The sequence below is a fragment of the Rhizomucor pusillus genome (genome assembly GCF_041956525.1).
Source record: "Rhizomucor pusillus strain CBS 183.67 unplaced genomic scaffold VTP01scaffold_12, whole genome shotgun sequence".
Taxonomy (NCBI): domain Eukaryota; kingdom Fungi; phylum Mucoromycota; class Mucoromycetes; order Mucorales; family Lichtheimiaceae; genus Rhizomucor; species Rhizomucor pusillus.
The window spans coordinates 895,972-919,530 of record NW_027192154.1 but is presented as its reverse complement, the minus strand read 5'-3'; the positions used below and the strand labels follow the sequence as shown (position 1 = coordinate 919,530).

Below are 23,559 nucleotides of genomic sequence, written 5' to 3'. Positions count from 1 at the left end.
AAATGCGCCAAATGCGCTAAATGCGCCAAATGCGCTAAATGCGCTAAATGCGCTAAATGCGCTAAATGCGCTAAATGCGCTAAATGCGCTAAATGCGCTGAATGCGTTAAACTGCACTATTGCCTTTGATGACACTGCTGCAGGCCTCCGTGATTCTTTTTGATAAAGTGTCTTCCTGCAAAAACCTATGGGACTTAACCTTACTTTTTGCCACTGCCAAGAATTGTTCTATTGGATTAAGCTCAGGAGAGTAAGTAGGAAGATACACACATTTATATCCTCGATACTCAATATACTTCTTAATGTTTGCATGCGTATGAATGGGTGCATTATCCATAACTATATAGTGACCTTTCATATGTGGATGTTTGTCCATTTCATCGAGAGTTATTTTTAAGAAACTGATGTAGTGACCAGTTACAGTTCCTGAGCTTATATATCCTTCAGCCTTTCTCTTCTTAGCAGGTCTTGGTTTTTTACGCCGACTGCAATCAAACCTGCGGCAGAGATAGCGCCCAATATAGACGTTGTGTTTGCCCTCGTAGTAGGTCTGGTAACAATAGCACGGGAATTTTTTTTGGACCAAGCTCTTGAACGTTTCATGTTTATGTCAAAAGCTGACTCGTCAAGAAACACGCAATTCGTCAGGAAGTACATATCTGTATTTTCCCATTTACAAACCCAATCGTACCGCTCATCAATCTTTGCTGGACTGTTTCTCTGAATAGAATGAAAATCTGCTTTTTTCAACGAAAGGTTGCATTCACTTCTCATAAAGTTATAATAAACAGTACTGCGTGAAACTTTAAGATCATGAAATCGCTTCAATAAATGCTCGGTCACTTCAACAACAGAAGCAGATGGATTAACATCATGAAGTTGATAAAGTCGCTCTATGCTCTTCGGTCAATATACACTTACGACCTACTTTTTTACAGCTCTCAAAAATACTATCAGGGCACACATTATACTGGTTAACCCATCTCTGTGCTGTTCGAATGTGAATGCCTAGCTGCTTCGCTGCAGCTGATGCACTCATACACTTTTCAATCTTCAGATCGAAAAACCTAGCTTTATACTGGACAGTATAACGCACATAATCCCGTTTTGTATTTGCCTCCTTCATACGGGTATCTACATCCTTTGGCTTTTCTATTAACATTGGGCAAGTCAGAGAAGATTCACTGGAAGCCAAACTTTTCAAGTACTCAGAATGAGTAGCAATTGTCTCAACAATAAATTCATTCCGATCAACAATGTAGTCCATAGGCTCAGGCCCGCCATTCTCATCAACAACATTTCCATGCCCATCTTCATATAAGAATATTGTACTCATGTTAAATTGTAAAGTATTTGAAAAACAAGAAATACCTGAAAAGAAAAACTCACTTCTGCCAAGAATTACGACATGACTTCCAAAGCAAGCGACGTGGTTTCTAAAAATACGACTTCCATTTTTGAAAATATGAAATTGACTTTGATTGGACAGTGACATCAATTTTGATTGGCTGCGACATTGATTGTTGGAAGCACTGTATTAGAACTCCTTTTGAAACAATTAAGTCACGTGTTTCAATGTAACGGATTCACAATGTCAACAACCGCAGCAGGACCTGCGGCCGAGAAGACCATCATATCGGTCTTCGATGCCTGAGTACTTACGTCAATATTGGTCCTAAAAACAAAAAAATCCCCATATTTATATCATAGATAAACATATACATTATTGAAGTCAATTCTATCTGGTTTTCTTTCTAACGAACTAACGCAAGTCCGAAGTCCCAATCCGAAACACTGAATCACTGATTTTCCGTGGCGACAGACAAGCTGAAGCCATAGTATTATATCTATATGTTATATGCAGAATGTAAAGACTCTGAGCCCCTTTAGCCTCTGGCTGCTCCTGATGATGAGTCTTCAAGAAATAAACTGATAAGCATACCTTCGCGACACATACAACTCTGTCCCTTTCAATTCTTTACACATGGATGTCATTAATGTACACCCACCAGCTAAATAAGTTTCGTCATTTCACACCGCCTGATATGTTTGCTTATTATGTATTCTAAGAGGCTTTATTCCATTCCAACCTGTCGGTCGTAATTAGGCTATTGAAAAAATGCGTGACTCGTCCGGTCCAGGGTATTCCTGTCGCGCTTTATTTTTTATTGAGGTATACCCTTTCGAGCGTAGTGTGATTTCACTGACTTCCTGCATCTACGTGGCCACACTCAAGGTCTTTGACTGCTAGCAACAGCTGAGGGAGAAGCTCTGGGCTAAACGGCACGAGGCTCTTGAGTGGGTTCGGAATGCATACCTGGAGGGGGTTGGCTCTACTGGCCTCTCTCCTTCCATGGTCCCTCTCCGAAATCTGCGCTGGCTGTCTTCAAGGTGGTTCAGGATGGGTTTCAGCTTGATCGCTCGAAAGGATAGCACTGCAATCCACGTTTGGTGCACGTCGGGCACTTATTACCCAAATGGAAATCCTTCTTCTATCTTCCGCGCCCAAATCAAAAGGTACTGTAAGTGCACGACTTGGATTTCCTAGTCGTTGGTACATTTGAGGTCATAAAATCTCACTCACTTTTCTGGGCTCTCATCGTGCTATGTGTGCAAGAGCGCTTGTGATTACGACGAGACATATTTCGGGCGTTACATTGCTCGTCTCCCTTTTGAGCACTGCATATTAGCCAGCGTGGGTGTCTCTCAGTCGTGGCTGGAAGCTCTTAACGTTTCTGCCAGCTGTTCACAGATCTCGTTATGCTTGTAGCTGAAACCATTTTCCTAGTTTGAAGACTGGCTATGTATATGAGGATGTTAACCCATTGATTGACACTGACCTCGTATTGCTTTAGCAGGATGTCAATTATCACGGTTGACAAAAGATGTAGTTCTTTACTCAAGGCAAGGGTTGCACCGTTCCAGACTGTCCCAAACTTCCCCTATTGCGTCGTCTTGTGGAGCGCTTTAGCGTTACGTGATTGTCACCACTTCGGTGATTATAAATCCCTGCCGCGCCGTTACTGCATCTTGCTCGACATTGTTTCCTGGCGTACATATATTTTTTTAGCCGAGCAGCATTCATGTCCACGTGATAGCTCCACAGGATCTATGCTCACTCAGCATAAGCTGTAGACTTGCTTGGGTTAAACAATTGATTTACGCGCTCTATATATGAGTTTCTATTATGCTACGTTCCGTGTCGCTCAAACAGCTCATCTGTTATTTTATGTTAAACAATGCGTTGACCCGTCCATTGTGTTTCGTGTCATCCAAACGCTCGCCCACTTTCGTCTAAATTAGAGGGGATAGGATATCGGCTTAGGTTAAAGAACAGGTAGGCCCGTTCATTATTCAAGGTGGCAATGCAGAGTCTGTTAGTCATGACTCGTTTTCACATTCTCGAATCAGACTCCTGGGCCTTGGGTCTCACGCCTTTTGGCCACATTTTCGCTGACAGTGGACCAACCGTCCTTCCAACACTATATACGAGACAGTGATAGAATCTTGCGTAGCATCAATAGCACTGCTAAATCCCGGGCGCTTTGCTTTACTAACCATAATCCTGACGGAGTCATGACGAATAAGTAAATCTATCGCGTATCCATCATACTCTATACAACGTATCGCTTTGCAAAAGGATGACCGAAATGAACATTGCAGCTGTTCTTGAGTAATATATTGGATACGTCCGTGCTATAGGCTTTGGTAATTTATTAAGAGAATAAGCATCACCGCAGTAACCTTACATGTCCGTCAAGCTTAGCGATATAATAGCATTCTCTCAAAGTGTCCTACTAGTTAGTAGCGTGTGAAGGGTTACCATAATCAGGGAGGCGCCCCCCTCAATCTCCCCATTTTAGAAACGCTGATTTCGGGCATGATGTTCGTTTCCGCATTTATTATTGTACGAGAACTCTCCGCAAAAGTCTTGTCGTCCGTGCCTCGAAATGTCTGTAATCACATCTGCCGAGAAGGCTAAATATGCCGAAATCTTCCAAGCTCGCGGACACGTCAATGGTTACATGTCCGGTACGCAGACTCGATAATTTCCAGCCGTGCCAAGGAAGCAGTAGTAATCGACGTATTCGTAGGTGCCACTGCCAGAGATGTATTACTGAACTCGAATCTTCCACCGAACCGACTTGAGCGTATATGGTAAGAATTTGATACGTGCTCAGTTTAGACTTTGAAAAGATAGATCTGATAGCATTTGTTTAAGGGATCTAGCAGATATCGACAAAGACGGCAATCTGGACTTTGAAGAATTCTGTATAGCTATGCATCTTACCTTTGACTGTATCAACGGTGTCGAGCCGCCAATGACACTCCCTCCCAGCTTGGTTCCTCCGAATAAGAGCCATTTGCTGGGCAGTATCCAGGCGCAACCGACCGGCGTGTATCCACAACCAACTGGCATTTATCCCCAACAAACCGGCTACCATTCTTCTCCGGGTATGGGTGGTTTGCAACCACAGCCGACCGGCCTGATGCCCCAGCAAACTGGATATTCCACTCAATATCAGCAACATCCACAATACACTGCAAACTCTCCTCAGTATATTGGCTATACACAATCCGCACCAGCTACGCCTGAATTCAGCTGGGATATGACATCGGATGATATGACTAGTTATCAAAACATCTATTCCAAGTATGCAAACGATACTGGCAAAGTCAAATGTAAGGCTGCTAAGTACAGCTGTAATTGCCATCTAAAGACACACAATTAATTATCGCTTGGAATGTAGTTGGCCAAATGGAAGATTTCTACGCAACCTTGGGTTTATCACGAACTGACCTCACAAATGCCTGGTAAGTAAACGACACGTGCTAACAACGTTCACAGCTCTGACGATTTGCGATAGGACCCTTGTTGATGTTAACCACACTCACGCCCTTACTCAAGACCAATGCATCTTGTTTTATCACATTTTGAACCAGAGAACCAAAGGAGCACCTATACCAAAGACGCTACCGCCGGATCTGCACGATGCCTTTGCAGGAGAATACGCAGCTGATTTCGGCGAACGTCCAGGATCAGGCAGCGGCGCTCGCAAAGGCAACAGTACACCGATGTCTAAGAGTGCACAGTTGGCAGACAGCTATGTCAACCGTCTAGGAGCAGCCAGTACATCCTTGACCTCCAAAGGTAGCACATAGCGATGACATGCATCTATCTGTATTAACGCATTTAAATTACATCAGGATCATCCGTAAAGGGCAACAAGTATGACGAAGAAGATATGTTGAAGCGCGAGCTTGCAGAGCTCAAGGCTCGAGTGCAGGAGGCAGAGCGCCGCGTCAACACAGCTAAAGATGATGATTCTTACGACTCCTTTGCATCCCGCCCTCTCAGAGATCAGTTCCAAGCCTTATATGACTACAAGCTTCGGCAACTGACGGACCAGGCTGATGTAGAGGAGAAGGTCAGGAAACAGGAACGAGATATCGAAGCTGCCAGAGATGCTGTTCGGCGTCTAAACAGAATCGTGGATGATGTCCGAAGCAAGAAGAGAGAACTGGAGAGTCTGCTTGAAGAGCGGCGGATGGAAGTCCAGAAGACGTTGCGGCTCATGAATGGCGAAAGAACTTAAAACATAGCACGCTACACACTAGATTGTAATGGGAATATACATGACTGAATTTATTCCATGTCCATTTTAACTCTGAAATTTAAAGCACTGTTACTCTCACTAGTATTTACAAATCTTCTCGGGGTATTTTTTCTGCAAGTATTGATTCACTTGGATGAGCGACCTCGTTGTCCCCATCCGGCGAAAACAATTGATCCGCTACGCCTTCTTCTTCACCGTGGGTCGGTGGGATATCCTGCTCACCATCGTCAAATTGTATCAAAGAACTGCCATGCATTGTAGTTGGTCGGAAATTGGCTGCATTGAAACGGGAATCCAACAGTAGCAAATCCTCGGGGCTAGGCCCACTTCCCATATTAATCAAGTGAGCATCCTCGAAAGAAATCGTCGAAGGCGACGATCTCGCTATGTGCCCTCCTGGGACCAGCGGCTGCTGTAATGAATGGGCGCCTGCACTGGAGGATAGCCGTTTGTATCCCGACGGACTGCTACCATACGAAAAACCAGTGGGGGATGGAGTTGGGAACATGGTTTGCATCGCCTTGGAAATATTATCTAAATTTGAATACAATCAGAATTGCAGTTCATTAGCGTCTAGGTCTGCCTGCTAACCCACCTTCCAGTTCTGCGCACGCATCATCCAAATTCTCTTCGCCCTGGTTGGCAGTTCGCGTCATAGTCTTGTTAACGCGGTCGATGCGGCTAGAATACGGCTCTGGCATATTTAGACGGACGCTGACAATCTCTGTAGGCGGTATTTCGTCCTGATTCCAGAGAGCCTCCTCTAATTCCTTATCATGCTTTGTGAAAGTCTGGAAACTGAATTGTGTATAAGCCCACAGTGGGATTTCGTAAGAAGGATATGTGTTGATTTCAGCAAACGAGAGCCAAGGTCTATGCCTCTTGGTGAGCTCCGTGCCTTCTGGAAAAGCGATTTTGACCTCTTTCCAATCCGTCTTGCGTGCCACAGCCCATTCGGCTATATCTTCCTGCTTAACATTTAGGTCTATTTTCTCCACCACGCGAGTATGCTCTCTTTTCTTGACCGTCGATTTTGTGACCCAGCATCGATGTAGAGTCAAGATTCCTTCTGGATGAATAGAGTACATATCTTGATACCCAACTGTATCGTCCGAGTGGAGTTTATATTCATCTTCCAACGCAGACGAGGACTCCTCTTCATCAAATCCGAATAAGCGGTTATCATTCGCTTTGTCATTTGCAGAGATCCAAGCATGCTGCGAGCGGTTACTCTGTGATGTATCGCTTGTATTGATAGATGAGCCAAGGGACGATAGCATTGCATTGAAACCGGTCGATGCATGCTGCTTTAGTGAATCCAGCGAGGTTGCCGAAGAAAGACTTTGGGATCGTATGGGTTTGTTTCCATGCAATAGATAGGGAGGTCGAGCAGGATGCAGAAATGCCGTAGCAAGCTTGACGTGTGCAGATCTTGATGGATGGACCTGCGAGGCCTGTGATGGAGGATGATAAAACGATTGGATCGGATAGGCAGTCATAGCCGAAGGATCTTCCTGTGCTTCTACTTGAACTGGTCGCCTTTGCTTTATACGGACGACAGATCCAAGAGATGTACTCTATATTTCAAGCGTAAATAAAGGCGTAATCCTAATTAAGTTTTGTTGACATACCTGATCCATTCTACGGTAGTTGCCCCAAGGTCTGATTAAGGGATTATTGATCCGTCCAGTGACGTGGCCTATGATATCAGGTTTCCCACCGTAAGGATTGATAGCATACACGTGCGATGTGCCCCGTGCAGTCGTCACAGCGCACCACATGGAGTCAGCTGAAAATTGACAGTCTTCTACCATGGCGTCAGTGTAGCCTCGCGATAGGCTATACAAATGCGATACATTGCCAGAGAAATGCAAGCTGGGCATGAGGGCAAATACGTGAAATGTGTGTCCTTGCTTCGAAGCGGATAAGAGCAATGTTCCAGCCGAGTTAAAAGCGAGACATGAAAGTGGATGTGTGTGAGGCCTAAAGTGTGCTTCGACTGACGTCGCAGAGCTACGCTGTGGCAAATTGGACAACTTTGCAACGTCTCGGATCATTATCTAACAGCAGCGAATTAGCACCATTCTCTTCAGCGTTGATTTTAATATCCTGAATATGCTCACCATTCCTGCAGGCGATGCCTTTTTGGAAGAGGAAGAGCTTGCAGACAGTGTATTCGAAGGCATAATAGGGCTGGCAATCCTATCATCCGACCTGGTTGTTACAGGTAAGCCAGCAGCCGGAGGAGATGCTGTCCCGGAAAATGGCATAGATCCTGGTGAGATCTTTGTAGCATCCATCATCAATGGGTTACTGCTACTAAAATAATTGGACAGGCGCTGATAGCCATACTCTCCAAGAGTCTTGACTCCACTGACAACTTCCTTTGCGATATCTTTGGCAGCACCCTTGACATCCTTATCACCTTGAAGGACTCCTAGGCTTCCGATACCTTTGGATTGCCCCATTACCGGGTCTTTATTGACGACGGTGGCATTTGTGCCATACGCAATATATCGTGAACCTAGCGCGAATATAGGCCCTGTCGCAGGATCGTGGTATACATCCGTTATGGGTCCCGATAGCTGATTGAAATCCTCACGATTCAAAACCATCAGTGCAGATTTGTAACAAGATATGCAACCCTGAGAAACTTTAGCGTCAATGGCGGGCATATATTTTGTAATTGATTGATACGCACCAGTACGATTGCTATCGAACTGCTCTTGACGCAAGTAATTCTCGCGGGATCTTCATCGACATAAAACGTTGGAAACTCCTTGATGAATTCATGCTTTGCAAGAGAATATATTCGTAGAATGGAGGTTTGAGAAGTAACATAATTAGACCGGATAGACGAGCCAGAATCGCGTCGATCATGACTATTCGTTTCAACTTCTTCGCTGTCTTTTGTCATCCTTCATCGCATACTCCAAATGTGAGTAAAGACAAATGCAAGAAATGCAGCCTGATATAACTTACACGACAGCCAGTAATGGATCTTGCCTATCGTTCCTCCCATTTTCGAGGATATGCAAGTATGATACGTATCCTTGCTCCGCCTTATCTCTCACAGAACAGATCTCATGGACGTTGTCTGGATTTGAGACATCCCAGACCTGGAATCCGTCTTGATAACCAAGAAGTAGACAAAGCCGTCTGATGTAAAGTGTAAGTACCAAATCAAATATGATATAGTCTAGTCTGGATCCTTACGCGGTAGCATCCTTGTTCCTGGACTCGATAGACTGAAACGTTGCAAAGGTGGGCTTGTCGGGCCCGTCCTCGTCTTCCGACTTGTCTTGCTTAGTCAACTGAGCAGGCGGACTAGGTGGCTGTTGTCGTTGCTGCTGGTACAAGTATGGTGCTTGGGATGCCTCGTTGAAGGGAAAGCTTGACCTGCGTTTGGGTAGGTTGGAAGCAACATACGACGAGAGTCGAGAAAGGCCAGAAGATAAGGACTCGAAAGAGGTTGGATCTCTTTTATTCGAATGTGAGATTACTAATTGCAGTGCCTTTTACAATACAATACCTCAAGAACCTTGGCTCAGCTCGAACACCCGAGTGGAGATTTGTTTGCTGCTGCATAGAACGTTATTGTTGCTGCGGTGTGAGATGCAGGTGATGTTCAGGTTTTAAATGACGGTGCAGCTTGTATATATTAAAAGAAGCTCAACAATGACTTGAGATATGATAGTTGGTTCTTTTAGGCTCAGAGAGTTGCTGGACGATTGTTTGTGCAATTATACAAGGGCAGGGCAGTGCCTGGAGGAGTAAAGGATGAGTTGAGTTGCATGAAGCGGACTTGTGGACTGAATCAGCTGAATCTGGATCTAATTCAGTTTTCTCCACTTAAATTTGGACACTTCATCTATCATTTTTGAACACTCACGTAACTTGATGTGTACAAAAAATTTATTCTTTGGAAACCTCAGGACTATGTTTAGACAATAAAGAAGAGGTACCGACCGTGAGAGGCACTTCGTCGTCATCGTGTATGTTTGATTTCTCAAACCGGCTTCATGCAAAACCGTTTCATTGGAGATAATGGGTTGGTAACACGACTGGCCATGGACATGGCACAGAAATACAACCTACCTGGAATAGCCTTACTATTGGATCAGGAGAAAACATATGATAGAGTACATCCACAATATCTCCAAGCATGCTTACAGAAATTCGGTTCCCCAGACTCCTTAGTCCATTCAATCCTTGGACTCTTCTTCCAAACACAACTCTACATCAATATCAATGGGCACCTATCGGCTCCATGAATACAGCGAAGAGGACTATGTGAAGGTGATCCATTATGTATCTCCAACCTTGTTCGACCTTTGTATGGAACCGTTACTTCGAACAATTCAAGCGTCACCTCGCATTTCTGGCTTCCATTTTTCAATGCACCTCGCCAATCAGTAGACTGAACACGCGCCGACATCAATCCGCACCATTTGTGAATATATGGCCTACGCTGATGATGTCTTAGTTTTCCTCACCAACCCAGACGAACTCCGTACACTCCTTGCAATCCTGAACCTATATGGCCGAGCATCCAATGCCAGACTTAATCGAGAAAAGACTGTGGCAGTTTCCCTCAATAACTGCACCCACACTACATGGATCCACATCCTACAAGCTGAAGGTATTTCCAATTGGTTTGACCGGACACCATCAATCGGAACGGCATACCTCGGTTACCCATTGACCAGCAGCAAAGCGCAACTCCAAGCCTTTTTAGAGATGCTGCTACGAAAACACGCGCTTACGCTCAGTTTCTATCCCAACGATCTCTATCAATGATGGGTCGCGCCTTAGTAGCCAACTCGCTCCTGTTAGCACATGTCTGGCATTGCATACGCATCCTGCCAGTGCCCTTCTCTTTTCTGGTCGTCGATCATGTATCTACTCATTATGTCTCTGCCTGAAAGTTTCGTTAACGTGCTCCACCATTCACTATATTTTGAAAACAAGACACTGCATGGATTCTCACGATATTGCGGATAAAAGTCTATCATTTCTAACGTCTGAAAGTATAAGAAAGCTAAAGATGAACGATCTGACGCGTATCCTCGATCACGAAATCTTTATGTTTTGAAGCCGAAATATCAAGGTAAACTTATTATACTTATGTGCCGGCAGACTTACTAGTTGTATATAAGAAGAAGGAAGGGGGGAGAGAGGATGTGTATGTGGTGAATATAAAACAAAGGTATACTTGTTATTGATTCATTTATCTTAACAGAAACGCTCGTCAAAAATATAGTGCTGTACCTTCATACTTACCAGGAGTATTTGGAAAATCAAAAGAAAGTGGGCGTTGAGGTGATACGCTAGGAAATATTTGAATAATAATAAAAGAAAACTCAAGACTTGATTTATTCAGTTCTCAATATGTCTAAATTCTTAAACGATGTCCATAAAAGTTTATACCGCTTAGGAAAACAGCAATAACAAAAATAGCGACAAGTCAAAAAGAGTAACATGACAACGATACTTTTTTATAGCCAGAACTAGGCCGCGTTTTATTTGCTAGAAGCGTCGCAATGAGAGGCTTAAGCGAGAACACAGCGAATGAAAAGCGACATGATTTTGAGGGTTGCGACATCTATTTCTGAAAACACTGTGTCCAGAAAATTGTATCCGTCGTTACCGCATCTTGATGCTTTACTTCTAAGGGCCGCTCATACACGTGAAAATAGTATCGGCTTCGCATCCGGTGCCTTGACACAGGTCAACACTCTTCGTACACGTCGAGCCTCCAGGGCATTGTTCGCAAGACTTCACACATCCACAAATGGCTTGAGCGTTTTGAGTGAAAACAAGGCCAAGGACAAATAAGACGACAAGCGTGGGCTTCATTGTAGCTTGTTGATTCTACACGGATTCCAGAGAGTCGAGTAGAGTAGTTTGAATAAAATAAAGCACACTCTTTGGCGTGAATGCACAGTATTTATAGCTTTATTTCCTCAAAGGTCGTCGAGTCGGATCGCGATACAACACTAAGAGAACAACACTAAGAAAAAAAGATCGATGCTGTGCCACCAGTGTTCCCGCGTACCGACGATTCTGTATTCCTTTTTTAAGTTTCTGCTATCATAAAGTAAAGCATATTACAACTTCACAACTTGCCAGGAACTTTTTTTATAGAAATGATACATTTATAGTAAAGGTTTCCAGTTTTCTTCCACAAGACAATTCACCTGAATTGTTTGAGTTCTTCCAGTCTTAGCCCTTGTTTCTATTTTTTCAATTAAATGCGTCAACTTGTATAAATTTACGAGTCTCGCCAATACTGTGTATTTCCTAATCATCGTGTATGGAGCTGACAAAGGTCGACGCGTTGCACATGTGAGCAAATCCGGGCACGGAAGTTACCACAGCAAAACCTTGTTAGATCTGGTTCCAATAGAATTATGCAACGCCCCAAAAATTGCGCGATATGTCGATGCAAAGCCCCTTTGCGCAATATATTCATGCAAAGCCCTTCGTGCGATCTTTATGTAATAAAACTATGTCAAAATGAGTGGTACAGCATCAGACTAGCTTCAGAGAGGTCGGCTCTATTAGCAGTGACAGACAAAAGTAAGGAAAAAGATGATTGAAAAGCAATCAAGAGAGAAAAGATAATAATCCAAATACAATCCTCTATCCCTATTCCTATTCATAATAATGTACGATATTCGACGGTATACCTGGCAACGCTTTATGCTCACATCAGCATGTTTCACCAACTCAGCCATGTTCTCTTACGCTATGCCTTTTTGTTTCTAGTCAAAACTTTTCATGACCGCCCGGGTCAGGCATAGTCGCTGGCAAGACATTTTCCCAAGTAGCAATGAACAAGTGTAGTTTCATCACCACAAAGCGAAATCAAACATACACATTGATGACGACGAGGTACCTCTCACGGTCGATACCTCTTCTTTATTTTTATTCAGGGTGCGCCAAAAGGGCTGCACCATTGCTATCCTTCAAATCAAAAAACTGCAAAATCTATAGTTTTTTTGTAAGATGTCTATTCAGGTGTGGCATTTTGCCAACACCTATTGACACAATAAAAATAACCAGAGAAGTCTGTGCATTAGCACATTAGCTGCTACTGTTCTTCGACGATCTTATGTATCATCCCAATCGCTTTGATAGCAACGACTGTGGGCTGAAATGGCCAAATTGCTAGGAGAGTGCATGCTCGGAGATGGTGAACAGTTAGAGTCGTTTTCCATTAATTAATATATAAGGAAAACTGAACCGAATCTATCCGTCGCCTGCGTGATGCACTGGTATTTGATTTATGCAACCCAAAGGCTCTGCACACCAATGTCCAAAGTTACTTGCGCGGACATTGCCAGAGGAAGTGCTCTTGAAAATCAATATCTCCACAGAAAGAGCAGCGTTGATCTTCAAATTTTCTGGGAAGCAAGGAATGTAGCCGTGAGCGGCAGGGCAGCCTACTATGATACATTCGATAAACAATTGTTCGTGCAGCATGTGGAACAGCTATCTTCCAGAATTTGGACCACTGTCTGACTGCGGCTCGAGGGTATGATGCAGGGAGATCCGTTAGTGGAGGAAGCTGATGGTATCGGTATTCTTTGCGCGTAATACAAGGTGACCTCGATCTTGGCGTCCGTCCAACGAGACACCAGAGACAGACGCTCAGTAGTGCTAGTCGACGTTGCCGAGATGACTGAGACGACATCAATAGGAGCAAACAACTTGTTCAGTTTCATCCTCATAAGATAGCAAGTATTGTGCAGGTGGACTATTCTCCAGGATGCGTCGAAAATAGGGCTTGAGCTGCCATTTACCAGAGTTTAGAGCCACCGCAAAGGCCCGTACTTTATGACCGAGGTAGACTGTTCTCGACAATAATGTAAACGTAACTGACCACCCTGAGCGCTACAAACGTAGGCATGTTTGACGGGAGCAGTTGACCATAATGGCAATTAGTCGTCGGCGAGCGCGGTTCCTCGTTCTATGCAAACAGCTGACAAAGGTATGCAAAATCTATACAGAATTAACGTTTGCTCATTGATTTTTTTACGTATAAAGGTCTATTCGGCGATGGAGGCAGCAATCGCATCTGCGGCAACTGCATTAGGGTCAAAAGAGACTTCGTCGAAAACATGTCGCCAATGGGCTTTCCATATCAATGCGATCGTACATGCTACGATATGGGTCCATTCTAGGTTGAAGTGCGGAAGAACCTTATAAGTGATACGGACGTTCAGAATATCTCGACAGGCCAGAGATCTTTGCTGAGTTAAGAATTTTTGACATACTTGTGAGACCAAATGATCGACTTCAACGGACAGGTGTTTGCTTGATGGTAAGTGGTCAAAAGGGACCTTTGTGCGAATATCTCTTACTAATTACCAATTTTCTATTTCCGCAGTGACCAAATCTTTCCTCAAAATGAAGTACCTCTCTGTCTTTTTACCCATTTCTCGCTACTACGTCTCATCACATTCGTCACCAGTACACTCTTTACCACCATGATTGCACGTCAATTCTGCAATTGTCATTTTCAGAAGATTTCAAGTCCCTGGAAGGGTTTGAAGGGCCTGTCATTCGGGTGTCAGCGAGGAGTAGTAGGCTGAAGCTGGGAATTCCAAGAACATATACTCGCTACATATCACTGCGCTCAAACTGGATAATACGGAAACACTTAGGAAAAGACATCAGACCAAGAAATCGACTATTGCGAAGGGTTGCTCGCTGTATACGGGATTGCTATTTTGAGACGCGACCTGGAAAAATACCAGCAAATTCCTGATTTTCGCTCCAAAAAGATTATCACAAAGACCCGCAATGCACACAATCATCCGCCTATGAAGAACAATAAAATTGCATTGTCTCTCAGCATCCTGTCCGCAATCGTACCTCAAGTTTGCATAGACGGATTTTCGAGACTGTGCAGCAGCGCATGCGCACCCTTCAGCTCGATCGACGTGGACTAGACATTGAAACATAAATTCCTGCTTACTGACGATCATCCCGTGACCATTGAATACAATGTAGCCGTGGAAGATATATGATAAACACGTGCAACGTCAATGACGAGACGCTCATGGGATAACCAATCTTGTTTATTAGTGTCATGCTTAGCTTCGCAAGTCCGGCAAATGCATCTGCAAAACGCGACTTTAATTTTCGTAAATACAGTACTCCAACATCCCCTGACTCGATCGTTAGGTACTTGGCCTCAAACGGCAAAGGGACCAAAGAAATAAACGCCATCCAGAACGTTCTTAATGCAGCTGCTCCGTCTGGCTTGTTGTGATAGCAATCGTCTGCATATTATGCTCTAGAAGTATGGATCGACTAGAGAAGTTAAACGACATAATTTTTCCACTGCCGTGGTTCCAGGATGCCATTTCAATACGATACTTTCTCGTTAAATATATAATAGGAAATGGAAATATACGAGCAAATGTTAAACAAAAGGTGAATCATCGTCGAAGTAGCCAGTAGAACTCCTTAAAGGCTGCTCATTTTCGCATTATCCTCTTTGACTTATGCGTTCGAGAATTTCTACCTGGCTACACTTAAAATCGTTTGCAAGCCATGCATGAGCAAACAATGAGCAAATTTATCTAATTTCAGCCTTTGGGCTGACATCTCTCCGCGTATCAAATCGTCAGTCCTATGCCTCCTGCCTCCTCTTTGATTCCTAAAGGATCAAATCTCTATGAGATCCTCGGTGTCACACGTGAAGATGCAACCGAAAAGCTGATCAAATCGCAGTATCGAAAGCTTGCACTCAAGTTTCATCCTGATAAGCAATCTGCGAATGCAACTGAAGATGAGAAACGGGAAGCAACGGAAGCTTTTCAGAGACTCGGTCTAGCATACACAATACTGAGCGATCCGGCAAAGAAAGCAACGTACGATCGAACAGGACGTATAGCTGACGATACATTTGATGATGAAAAAGACTGGACTGCCTACTTTAAAGAACTTTGGACTGGCGTTGTTAACGCAGAGACGATCGAGGTGCAAACTGCAAAGTACCAAGGTATGCTCACAATGTTCCTTGGAATTAAAATCATTTTGCCTACTTGTGTTTTGCAGGCTCTGAAGAAGAAAAAGAAGACGTCTTAAAATTCTACGATCGATGCAAAGGCAACATGGATAAAATACTCACATTCGTCGAATGCAGCAAAGCAAAAGATGGTGAGCGGTTTGCAGAGATCATCCAAGAAGCCATTCGTGCAAAGAAAGTTCCACGCTACCCAGCTTTCGCTCGCACAACAACAGCTGAAGCTCATCGGAAGCGAATAGAGGAAGAAGAGCGCAGGGAGAAGCAATGGGACGAACAGCAGAAAAAAAGGTGTCAATCGAGCGATAACAAAGAGGACTCTCTACAGGCTCTGATTGCGGCAAGACAGAAAGATCGTGCATCCAGATTGGATGCAGTCATTGATTCTATCGCTAGCAAAGAAAAGAGTAAATCGAAGAAGCGAAAGCATGACGAGTTGGATGGACCAGACAATTTGCCCTCGGAAGAAGAGTTTCAACGCATACAGGCTGAGCTCACAAAGAACAAGAACAAGAACAAGAAGACTGTGAAATAAGCGTAAAGTTGTTGAGATGATGTACATATTTGCAAAACTAAATAAACCCGCACCCATTCCCTTGTATCTAGGCTGTTTTTTATCTGTCTTCGCCGTGGACAACAAAGAAAAATTTCCCCTAAGTGATTGACTTATGACGGAGCACTCACCACTACATGCTCAATTCGAAGCTACACCATTTCCAAATAATCTTTTGCGTTTAGAAAAGGACTCATACGCCGCTCGAGATGATATATTTCTGAGGTCTGTGGAAGAATCTTTAGACTCATTTGGAGCTTTCCTTTGCGAATACAGAAATTTGATGCAAACGAGCTTGGTACTTTACGTAAATTTGAAAGCTGTTCTAGTTGCATGATAAGAGCAGCCGTTTCATGATATCAGGCACACTGCGCACCATTTGCGAGGGTGATGAGCTAAGGAAGTTCTATAGGCAAACTGTTTATCGAATCAATGCCTGATTTCAAAGTATCCAAATGCAGTCTAGATTGCCTCTTTTATACTTTTGCTATTGAAAACGCTGTAAATTGCAAGTTTCCAGGCTTTCCGGTAAGTCTTCCCCGGAACCCGACTGACGATGATGAACTCCGAACAGAGACAACTTTAAAAATGGATGGCCTGACATTTGTCTTTTCTTCCACACCATGCGTCTTGTTCAATCTGTTGCTCTATGTACATTCTTCATCGCTCAGCAATGTCTGGCATCAGGTGTGAAAAATCTAGTTGTCTTTGGCGATTCCTACTCTGGTAGCACTTGCTTTTTCGCGACAAGAGATCTGACACGATACTAAGACAAAGGTTCGTAGATACCGGGAATATGCAAAAGCTGAGTAACGGTCCTCTATGGAGCGAATCGCTGGCTGTTGGATGGAACGCTTCACTCTACAGTTTTGCATTTGATGGCGCAGTATGCGACAATGATTTATTTGGAAAAGACGATACAGCAATGCCGAGCATTAAGGATCAAGTAGAAATGTATTACAGCCAAAAGATGGACCTTAAACCGGAAGAGACTGTGTACGCCTTTTGGATTGGCATGAATGATATTGAGCGAGCATTTGCCCTGGACAATGCAACAACCATGTGGAGTCAAGTCGTGGATTGTCTCAGCAACCAAATGGTATGACATTTTGAATCCCCAGTCCATCCCGGAGACTTATTCATCACCTGATTTACTTGTAGCGTAATGTTCGCAAAGTTTTTGGTAGCAACAGATTTCTCGTTCTAAATATACCACCGCTTGATTTGCTTCCGTACTACGCCAAGTCAGAAATAGCAGCAACCCGAGGAAAAGCCGCAACTGAATTCAATGCCCTTCTGTCCCGACATGTCATCAACCTAAACAAACACCACCAGTCCTTGGAAATGGATCTCATCGACGTCCACGCTATGCTACAAGATATCGTAGAATCCCCGGACCAGTTTGGATTCAAAGATGCCACACATGCTTATTGGGATGCATGTCAGGGTCGGTGCACGGATAAAATTGACGACTATGTATGGTGGGACAAGGCGCATTTGACAGGAGGCAAGTGATGGTCTCTGTCTATAAAGGAAAGTGCGTCTAACATTGGATTCAGGTGCTCATCGTGCCATTGCAAACGATATCCTCCTATCTGGATCGCTGGAACCGGCTGTCTCGTTAAAATCCCCGTCTGAAGTTGAAGAATTGATTGCATCCGACGACCGTTTCCGTTCGCCGAAATATTCTCCACAATTCAGCACCGGTGCTGTCGAGAAGGCTGTCCAGGAGGCAGTCGCCAGCAAGACTGCGGAAACTTCAACGTCCAGCCCGGAAGATTGGTCTGAAGAGACTGACAAAGAGGACAACACCTCATCTGGACGCATCTACTTTGCGTTGATGATCATTGCGCTGTTCTGCATTGCGTTTGTATGGTTTACTCGACGCAAATCCCGCAAGAGCAACCTCTTTGCATTGTCCAATCTAGTGAAAAGCTCAAATAGTCGCGGTCGCTTCGTTCCTTTACGTACAGTTGAAACATCCGCGTAACCTTTTCCCTCCACCGTCTTCACCTCTCACGCGCTATGTATCCATTCGTAATCAATATACCATATCCATTTTTTGCATAGAATCCTGTTATGTTATGTATTTCGATGCTTTGATACTGCCACATCTATATGGCTCCTCGCGGTCAATTTTATACTTTAGTGTCCACACAAAACAATGGAACGAGGCTGGAAGATTCATAATGCGTATGGGAATTGTTTTATAATATATTGACGGCAGTTATATGAGGGATTGGGACAAATCAGTTGATCCATATGTCTCTCGGGAAATGTGGAAGAGGCAATCGGCCTATGTAGGACTCTGCCTAAGACCGATAGGCGTCCGAGTACAGAGAGGATTCTCTTTCTGAGATAAGGAACGCATACCATGTAGTCTTGCTTGAAGATGGCATGGTTCAGGCCATCCTTTTCCATCTCCATCTGCTCCTTGGCCCTAAAGAAATTGTATGAACATATAGTAAGAAAAAGCGAGTAATCCATAGATACATTCCGTTTGCAACCCATCTGAGGAGTCGAAAGTGACATCCAGAAGGTCTGCGAGGTTCTTGTAAACGAATTTATCCTCGAGCTTAGACGCTGACACACGCTTCTCAAACCGTAAACAGCTACGGGAACTACTGGGTACAGGATGGATGTTAGGTTTAGGCTGACTTACGCCCTGTGCAATTCGCGAACGCAAGGGACCTTTTTCCTTGTGATTTTTCTCTTTGATGGCTCGTAATCTTATTCTGCACGATAGTCAGCAACGATAGCCGTAAATACATCAATAATATCTACTTTTGACTTGTGACAAGCAACGAAGCAGTTCTGGAAACAAAGTTGCGAATCTGGAACGACGAAGTTTGGGACATGTTGGTTTGAATGTCCAAACCAACTCCGTGGTGATCAGTGCATAGTTGCTGCGCTTGAGGTCGGCACAACAATATGCCGACCCCTACGCTGCGGTTAACACTGATATGCCCATTTCTACGCAGAAGAGTTGGAAATGGTAATGTGTTGAATCGCAATCTTAAACTGCTCCTGTGCTTGTTCAAGGTCCGGATACTCGAACTGTTCGCAGAACTCATGACGGTCCACTTATAACTGAAACGTCTCTTCAGGCAATAAAAGATTCCGATATGCATTGGAAAATATTTGGGCTCCGCGCAGACAAATATGTAGTGGACTTGGACAGAGTAATCGTGTTGCTGCTGAAGGAGGGGATTGAGATTTTGCTTGGCATGCATTATAAGTAAGGTAAAGAAAAAGGCAGGGAAAGGCGATAAACGTGTGACAAAGGGATTTAAAGCGCTTACAAATGGGGACAATCAAATACAAAGGTCTCTCCTATTATATGCAATTGAACACAGACAGGTTGGGATACAAAGAAATTGCTTTGCTTTATCGTTATTGCATAGCATTAATTGATGTCTTTTAAGCATCTTCAATTCGAAATCATGCTTTTCTGCGGTAAACCACATTCTCGCACCTCGTATTTAGTAGTGTGGATATATGGATCATTTATTATGGTCATCCTCGTGTAACAGACCCAAGATTGGTTTGCGAAAGTGACTGTACGTAGCTAATACAATGAGCGAGTCTGCTGAGCTGCCGGCAACCGAATGACATGGGACTTCAAACCGTACAGAAGCAATATTTGAAAAAGGGTTAGCAAGAAAGTGTATGTATCTACAAGATCAAAAGTCTAATCGCAAAAGTGTGAATAGCTTTAGGCATTTATGTAGAGAACGCTACACGCAACTGTCTAAGCCTCTATGTGGATGTTGTCGCTACAGCTACCGAAGAGTGTTGTGTACTTTGAGAATATCGAGTCGTGTATTTCACTTGCGGCAGGATAAATGCGTTGCCAATCCAAACAACCATTCCTGTTATGATCAATAAAAAGACGATCATGCCGACAATACCCAATACAACGCGTCCATATTGACTCGTTCTTCTTCGTCGACGCAGCCAATCTGACTGTCCTTGGACTGTTGGATTGACTTTTGTTGCCACGGAGCTGACGGATTCACCCGCTACTGCGGTGCTTGAAGAAGATGAGTTGGTGCTCGAGTTGCTGGCACTGTAAGGATAATAATAATATTCGCGAGGCGCTTCGGGAGGCAGCATATCGTATGCTCGATGATGTCCATGTGCTGCTTCTGGGCGTACAAGAAAAGATGGACAGGAGACAGACCGAGGATCTTTTGGAATTTGTTGATCCATAGTTTGTTTGAAACGAAGAAGGTCTGTGAGTTCGGATTTTCGCTACATTGGCTTTTCCTATCCGGTTATTGTCCTAGGTAAAACATTTGAAACAAATCTCGCGCATTTTTCAAGCAGATCAGAGATCTGCACGTCACAATTGATTCCAAACCTCATCGACGAATCATCAGTCATCGACGGTAGGACCTTGAAAAAATGGTGCGGCATAAAGCCTGTCTTTTAATGCACCTGTCAGTGTTGTCAAAGTATAACAATCATAGCACGGCTCCAGTAGGCTCAGATGCACACTTTGGAGGCGTGGTTGCTATGCTAGCTTTCCTGCGCCTTTTGTCTCTCTTTGAGTCTGCGGGTTAAGTAGGATGGTTTTGTGTGATGACAAACGACTCTCAATCTCCAGGGAGGACCCATGGGACTCTACTCACCTAATATTACCAAGTGTCTACCTTGAATGGATTGAAAAGTGCAAACTGTAAGAATATGCTACAATTAAGTAGGAATTTTCAAAGGCTTTTGGATTTTCTTTTTCGGCCTGTTTGCTTTTCAACGCGATCAAGAAAGGTCAGAAGGTGGACGATGCCACGATACCAATTTTATGTGAAGCTCATGGCATGAAGCCGAGAGATACAGCAAGATCCGTGTTTGTACAGCCGCTGCGCTACATCGTGCAAGTACTGGAGGCACTGGACCAGGAAGACGGACTACCAGAAAATCGGCGGATTGTGATATAGTTTGGCAAAACCACAACTGAACTCACGCAAGGTCGGCCATATTGTCTCAATCGAGAAATGACATTTGCAGGAACACGTATGGCGCTTTCACTGTGATAACACTGCAAGACGCATAAAATATCTTCCAGCAAGATGACACCTTGCTGGCCGTCAGGTCAGGCAAAGGAGAGAAGCGGAACGAAGAGCAGACCCTGACTTCTGATGTTGACGGTGGATGCCATATGCACTTGTAACAATCTATCATAGAATAGAAGCTTTTCATCAGCTTAAGCCATACACCACTACCAAGCATCACCTTCCTCCGTTAATGACCTACATTGCACATTTAGGCAGCCTCCAGCAAGGTGTCATCTTGCTCGGTCTTATCGGACAAAAGACAGAAGCAGGACAAATACGGTCATTGCTTTGCAAGGAATCATGCAAAGGCGGAACAAGGGTAAAAGCCTGTCTCACTGCGGATGAAGCAACGACAGTCGAAATTCTGTGCATGTGACTTTTGATGGCACAACCAGTGCCATTTATACATATTTTACGCAGTATATGTCGAGCACGGCAGGCAACTTCTTAATCATTCATGACGATTTTTTGCGCAATAAGCACGTATAAGAATTTCACCTCGGTTTATTCTCACATTTTACAATTTTTAAGGTCGAATGATCCCATCGAGTTCTAGGGATATTGTATTGGTAGCCTATCTATTCGTGCACGCCGCAAGTTAGTTCTACAGTATCGATCAGTTACGATTCGGCGTCAAACGCAAGCTAAATCACGAAAGTCCATCAAGGGTATGAGATTTCATTATGATAACAAGCATTTTCGCTCTGGCTTGGCTCAAGGACGAAATATTGCTTGCGCTCGGAAAAAGAACGCAACACAACTCGCTCGCTGCACGAGCTCGCCAAATCCCAAACCTCTATGTTTTCAACTAGAAAAGGTGACGATGACAATGTCGGGTGTTTGGAAAAATATAGCCAATCTGATAAAGATATGTTCCCCTTAGTGGTAATACATCTATTCCAGTATCTGGTGCAACTGAGCTGCCGGTAGCCATGTCGATGGATCATAGAGCCAGTGCGGTGCAGATATATACTTCCTGAGAATCTTGCTGCAGGTGTATTGTCGGGAAACTATCTCATTAATGCAACTCGGAGAATTCAACTCCAGTTGTCAGCATCGAAAAGCGACCCTGAAGACTTGTCAATGACAGGATATGAATGCAGCATCAAACCGAATTTTAAGCTACCATGTCACCATTATTTGAAGCAGTTGGAAGATAAAACAGATATACTGTCATTAATAGATCGAAGATGACTCATCAACAAATCGATTGAAACCGACATCTCGACTGCTACTGATATTTGCCCTATCGACGATAGCTTTTTCGATTCCGGAAATGATACAGCAAGTAAACAGAAGTTAGTTCAACAGATTCTGCAACTCGCGGCAAGAAAAGAAAAGCCTACAACAATGCCGCCGAAGACATAAAGAGGCAGACCAAAAGGAACAAAGAGAGGCAAGCTTTTGACGGAGATAAATGAGGAGAAAGCGAAGAAGAAACTCAAGACGTATAATACAAAACTGGGCAATAAGATATCACCTGAGAATAAGCGCCTTTATAGTCAAGATATCCTGCCCTTTATGGGTGATTTCATTGAAAAACAAATCCTGGTTGAGATGGATGGAAACTGTGATTTTCGAACTATCGCCGTTTGCATCGGCTTACAACAGGACAAATGGCCGGAAGTCAGGAGTGCTTTGCCAGCGTACCCTCATTACCAAACGAGGAAACCAAGGTGCGTTTGCCAGCGCACTAGGTAACGAAATTCAGGCACGAGAAGAGCATTATGTGTCACTTTGGATGAATAGCAAGAGTATCTACAATGAAGTCCTTTATATCACTGATTGGCGCGTAGGAACAGCACCTCCTGAAAAGTGGATGTTGATGTCGCATTTTGGTCCCGCTATAGCTAAGGCTTTCCAACGGGCAGTATACTTTTTTAGTGAAGCTGTCAACAGTACCTTTTTGCCTGACAATGTATCTTTCAAAACTCACCTACCTATCAGTTTTTATTTCGAACAAAACAAGTCCAATTTCGAGCCACGCCAACTGAAAACAGATGCTTCCATTCCACCTATTGCAGAGTCATGGTTCAAGGCCCGTCAATTTCAAGCTGTCCTTTGGAAAACCCTTTTGGAAGATAGGATTAACAAATTTGAAGAGCTAAAAAGTATATGAATGCACGATCCAAAACCCTCATTGAATGCAAAAAAAGGCAACCGAGAATCAACAAACCGCAATGAACATGATAGAACATCAGGTAATGGTTGCAAATGCTATCTTTGATTCCCATGGCTCAATGATAGACGCATGTGATAGCTTCATGTTCTAGCTTGATCCGAAGTCCT

General features: G+C 43.8%; 11 protein-coding genes across 11 annotated transcripts; 7 read left to right on the top strand and 4 right to left on the bottom strand.

Annotated features, from left to right (window-relative positions):
- Positions 1-3,950: 3,950 nt before the first annotated feature.
- On the top strand, positions 3,951-5,597 carry VTP01DRAFT_2354 (uncharacterized protein; the record flags this gene model as incomplete). Its single annotated transcript, XM_069380806.1, has 6 exons — positions 3,951-4,032; positions 4,095-4,158; positions 4,223-4,683; positions 4,752-4,815; positions 4,869-5,152; positions 5,209-5,597. The coding sequence occupies 6 exons, from the start codon at positions 3,951-3,953 to the stop codon at positions 5,595-5,597; spliced, it is 1,344 nt and encodes a 447-aa protein (XP_069237857.1).
- A 106-nt stretch (positions 5,598-5,703) lies between these two features.
- Positions 5,704-9,206, bottom strand: VTP01DRAFT_2353 (uncharacterized protein; the record flags this gene model as incomplete). Its single annotated transcript, XM_069380805.1, has 8 exons — positions 5,704-6,152; positions 6,214-7,195; positions 7,250-7,678; positions 7,742-8,263; positions 8,320-8,536; positions 8,601-8,777; positions 8,835-9,098; positions 9,151-9,206. The coding sequence occupies 8 exons, from the start codon at positions 9,204-9,206 to the stop codon at positions 5,704-5,706; spliced, it is 3,096 nt and encodes a 1,031-aa protein (XP_069237856.1).
- Positions 9,207-10,079: 873 nt separating this feature from the next.
- Positions 10,080-10,418, top strand: VTP01DRAFT_2352 (uncharacterized protein; the record flags this gene model as incomplete). The annotated part of the gene is made up of 1 exon (XM_069380804.1): positions 10,080-10,418. One exon carries the CDS (start codon positions 10,080-10,082, stop codon positions 10,416-10,418), a length of 339 nt encoding a protein of 112 aa, XP_069237855.1.
- Positions 10,419-11,201: 783 nt separating this feature from the next.
- Positions 11,202-11,456, top strand: VTP01DRAFT_2351 (uncharacterized protein; the record flags this gene model as incomplete). Its single annotated transcript, XM_069380803.1, has 1 exon — positions 11,202-11,456. The coding sequence occupies one exon, from the start codon at positions 11,202-11,204 to the stop codon at positions 11,454-11,456; it is 255 nt and encodes an 84-aa protein (XP_069237854.1).
- A 1,416-nt stretch (positions 11,457-12,872) lies between these two features.
- Positions 12,873-13,354, bottom strand: VTP01DRAFT_2350 (uncharacterized protein; the record flags this gene model as incomplete). The annotated part of the gene is made up of 2 exons (XM_069380802.1): positions 12,873-13,069; positions 13,147-13,354. The coding sequence occupies 2 exons, from the start codon at positions 13,352-13,354 to the stop codon at positions 12,873-12,875; spliced, it is 405 nt and encodes a 134-aa protein (XP_069237853.1).
- A 203-nt stretch (positions 13,355-13,557) lies between these two features.
- On the top strand, positions 13,558-14,578 carry VTP01DRAFT_2349 (uncharacterized protein; the record flags this gene model as incomplete). Its single annotated transcript, XM_069380800.1, has 4 exons — positions 13,558-13,614; positions 13,671-13,807; positions 13,863-13,947; positions 14,291-14,578. 4 exons carry the CDS (start codon positions 13,558-13,560, stop codon positions 14,576-14,578), a joined length of 567 nt encoding a protein of 188 aa, XP_069237852.1.
- A 688-nt stretch (positions 14,579-15,266) lies between these two features.
- VTP01DRAFT_2348 (uncharacterized protein) lies at positions 15,267-16,195 on the top strand (the record flags this gene model as incomplete). Its single annotated transcript, XM_069380799.1, has 2 exons — positions 15,267-15,636; positions 15,693-16,195. The coding sequence occupies 2 exons, from the start codon at positions 15,267-15,269 to the stop codon at positions 16,193-16,195; spliced, it is 873 nt and encodes a 290-aa protein (XP_069237851.1).
- Positions 16,196-16,836: 641 nt separating this feature from the next.
- Positions 16,837-18,203, top strand: VTP01DRAFT_2347 (uncharacterized protein; the record flags this gene model as incomplete). The annotated part of the gene is made up of 4 exons (XM_069380798.1): positions 16,837-16,939; positions 16,999-17,312; positions 17,375-17,720; positions 17,773-18,203. The coding sequence occupies 4 exons, from the start codon at positions 16,837-16,839 to the stop codon at positions 18,201-18,203; spliced, it is 1,194 nt and encodes a 397-aa protein (XP_069237850.1).
- A 259-nt stretch (positions 18,204-18,462) lies between these two features.
- On the bottom strand, positions 18,463-19,446 carry VTP01DRAFT_2346 (uncharacterized protein; the record flags this gene model as incomplete). Its single annotated transcript, XM_069380797.1, has 4 exons — positions 18,463-18,525; positions 18,587-18,764; positions 18,817-18,948; positions 18,998-19,446. The coding sequence occupies 4 exons, from the start codon at positions 19,444-19,446 to the stop codon at positions 18,463-18,465; spliced, it is 822 nt and encodes a 273-aa protein (XP_069237849.1).
- A 526-nt stretch (positions 19,447-19,972) lies between these two features.
- VTP01DRAFT_2345 (uncharacterized protein) lies at positions 19,973-20,425 on the bottom strand (the record flags this gene model as incomplete). Its single annotated transcript, XM_069380796.1, has 1 exon — positions 19,973-20,425. One exon carries the CDS (start codon positions 20,423-20,425, stop codon positions 19,973-19,975), a length of 453 nt encoding a protein of 150 aa, XP_069237848.1.
- Positions 20,426-21,460: 1,035 nt separating this feature from the next.
- VTP01DRAFT_2344 (uncharacterized protein) lies at positions 21,461-23,389 on the top strand (the record flags this gene model as incomplete). Its single annotated transcript, XM_069380795.1, has 5 exons — positions 21,461-21,589; positions 21,827-21,938; positions 22,265-22,442; positions 22,773-22,946; positions 23,020-23,389. 5 exons carry the CDS (start codon positions 21,461-21,463, stop codon positions 23,387-23,389), a joined length of 963 nt encoding a protein of 320 aa, XP_069237847.1.
- Between the last annotated feature and the right edge of the window lie 170 nt (positions 23,390-23,559).